We start from the raw sequence: 1,843 nt of genomic DNA on the forward strand, positions 1-1,843 counted from the left end.
CCGTGCAGATCTGTCCTCGCAGAGGAGGGTGAGCTTGTGCCTGAATAAAACTTGGTCTTAAAGGTGCCACTGGACTGTTTTGGACTGGGGGGGGCGGGGGGGGCTCTGCAGCTTACCTGGCTGCTTCCTGCTCTGACTGAGGGCTGCTGGGAGCAGGGGGCGGGGCTTGTTGCATGTGCCCGCCCCCTGGGCTCTTTACTGCCAGAGCTCCGCTCCTGTGCGCTCCTGCAGGAAATGACCCCTGACCCCCCACCCTTCAGTACCCAAAAGAGTCTCAGAGCGGCTTACAAACTCCTTTCCCTCCCCGCAACAGACACCCTGTGAGGTAGGTGGGGCTGAGAGAGCTCTGACAGAAACTGCTTTTTTTCAAGAACAGCTCTTGACAGAACTATGGCTTGCCCAAGGTCACCCAGCAGGTGCAAGTGGAGGAGTGGGGAATCAAACCCGGTTCTCCCAGATTAGAGTCCGCGCATTTAAGCACTACACCAAACTGCAGAAGAAGAAGAAGAAGAGATTGGATTTGTACCCCGCCCTTCACTACCCAAGGGAGTATCAGAGCGGCTTACAAATTCCTTTCCCTTCCCCTCCCCACAACAGACACCCTGTGAGGTAGATGGGGCTGAGAGAGCTCTTGACAGAAACGGCTCTTTTTCAAGAACAGCTCTTATCAGAACTACGGCTTGCAATGGTGAAATAAAATCCTTTAACGCCGGCTCATCTATGCCTATAAGTATGCTTACATTTCTCCTTCCCCACCTCTTCCAGGTCCTCCTAGAAAAGTATAAGTACGTGGAGAACTTCTGACTGATCGACGGCCGCCTCGTCATCTGCACAATTTCCTGCCTCTTCGCCATCGTGGCTTTAATATGGGATTACCTTCACCCCTTCCCCGAGTCGAAGCCGGTCCTCGCTTTCTGCGTCATCTCATATCCTTTCCTGGGAGCGTCCGCGGGCCTGTGTTTCGCTGGGGCCACTTCGGCTGGCTTTATTAGCCAGGTTGGGCCCGGTTGGTACTCAGAGGAGGAATTGTCAAATCGGCCCTGCTTCTCAGCATCCCTTGCAAATTCCTGCCTCGTGTGGAGAAGACAGTTGCCGTGAATGAACTTTTCTCTCCTCATCACTGTAATCCAGGGGTCCCCAACGTGGTGGCTGCTACAGCTACAGTGGACGGGGGGCTTTGGGGGCTCTGCCCTCTTTCTTAAAGGCACAGCCCCACAAGGATTTCTCCTGTTAATGCTTTTTTCAGTCATTTTAAAACATTTTTAAAAAGGCGTGCTCTAGTTGACGAATTCCCACACTGAGTAAGGGGGTTGGAGTAGGTGACCTCTAGGGTCCCTTTTAACTCTGTGTCAAGAAACCAGTCTCCCTTAAGAGAGTTTTTCTGCCTGAGTGTGAGCTTTCTCTTCTGATTTAATTTCAACCTGTCGGTCCTGGTCCGACCTTCTTGGGCCACAGAAAACAACTCCGCACCATCCTCTATATGACAACCCTTCAAGTACGTGCTGAATGATGCGATTTCAACCCACTTCAGCAACCGTTTGCAACTGGATTTTGCCCTTTCACACAGTAAAATCCAGTTGCAAAGTGCACTGAAAGTGGATTGAAAGTCCGTTATTCAGTGTGTGTGGAAGCGCCCTGTACAGTGTTGGTCTGCAGCCTGCATGTGGTTAGGTCCGGGGAGGCATATCCAGGGAGAGCAGGTGTCCAGAAGGGCTGGCCGGAGGCAGTGACCCTGACCAAGTCTCAAACCTGAAAACTTGGTATGAAAACCCCCCTTCCAAGACCTTCAGACCTCCCTTTTGGCCGAATAACAGGCGTGAGGACCAGGCAGAGTGAAACAAGG

The 1,843-nt window shown here is 52.4% G+C and overlaps 1 protein-coding gene across 1 annotated transcript in view; it reads left to right on the forward strand.

Moving 5' to 3' along the window:
* Positions 1 to 1,843, forward strand: part of SPCS2 (signal peptidase complex subunit 2) — a gene marked incomplete at its 5' end in the record, with an annotated part of 5,717 nt that overhangs the window by 1,867 nt on the left and 2,007 nt on the right. The window contains 1 exon segment of the mRNA XM_015419081.1: positions 766 to 926. Within this exon segment, the coding sequence (XP_015274567.1) occupies positions 766 to 926 (161 nt within the window).

The sequence above is a fragment of the Gekko japonicus genome, unplaced genomic scaffold (genome assembly GCF_001447785.1).
Source record: "Gekko japonicus isolate JY-2015 unplaced genomic scaffold, Gekko_japonicus_V1.1 scaffold6982, whole genome shotgun sequence".
Lineage (NCBI taxonomy): Eukaryota > Metazoa > Chordata > Lepidosauria > Squamata > Gekkonidae > Gekko > Gekko japonicus.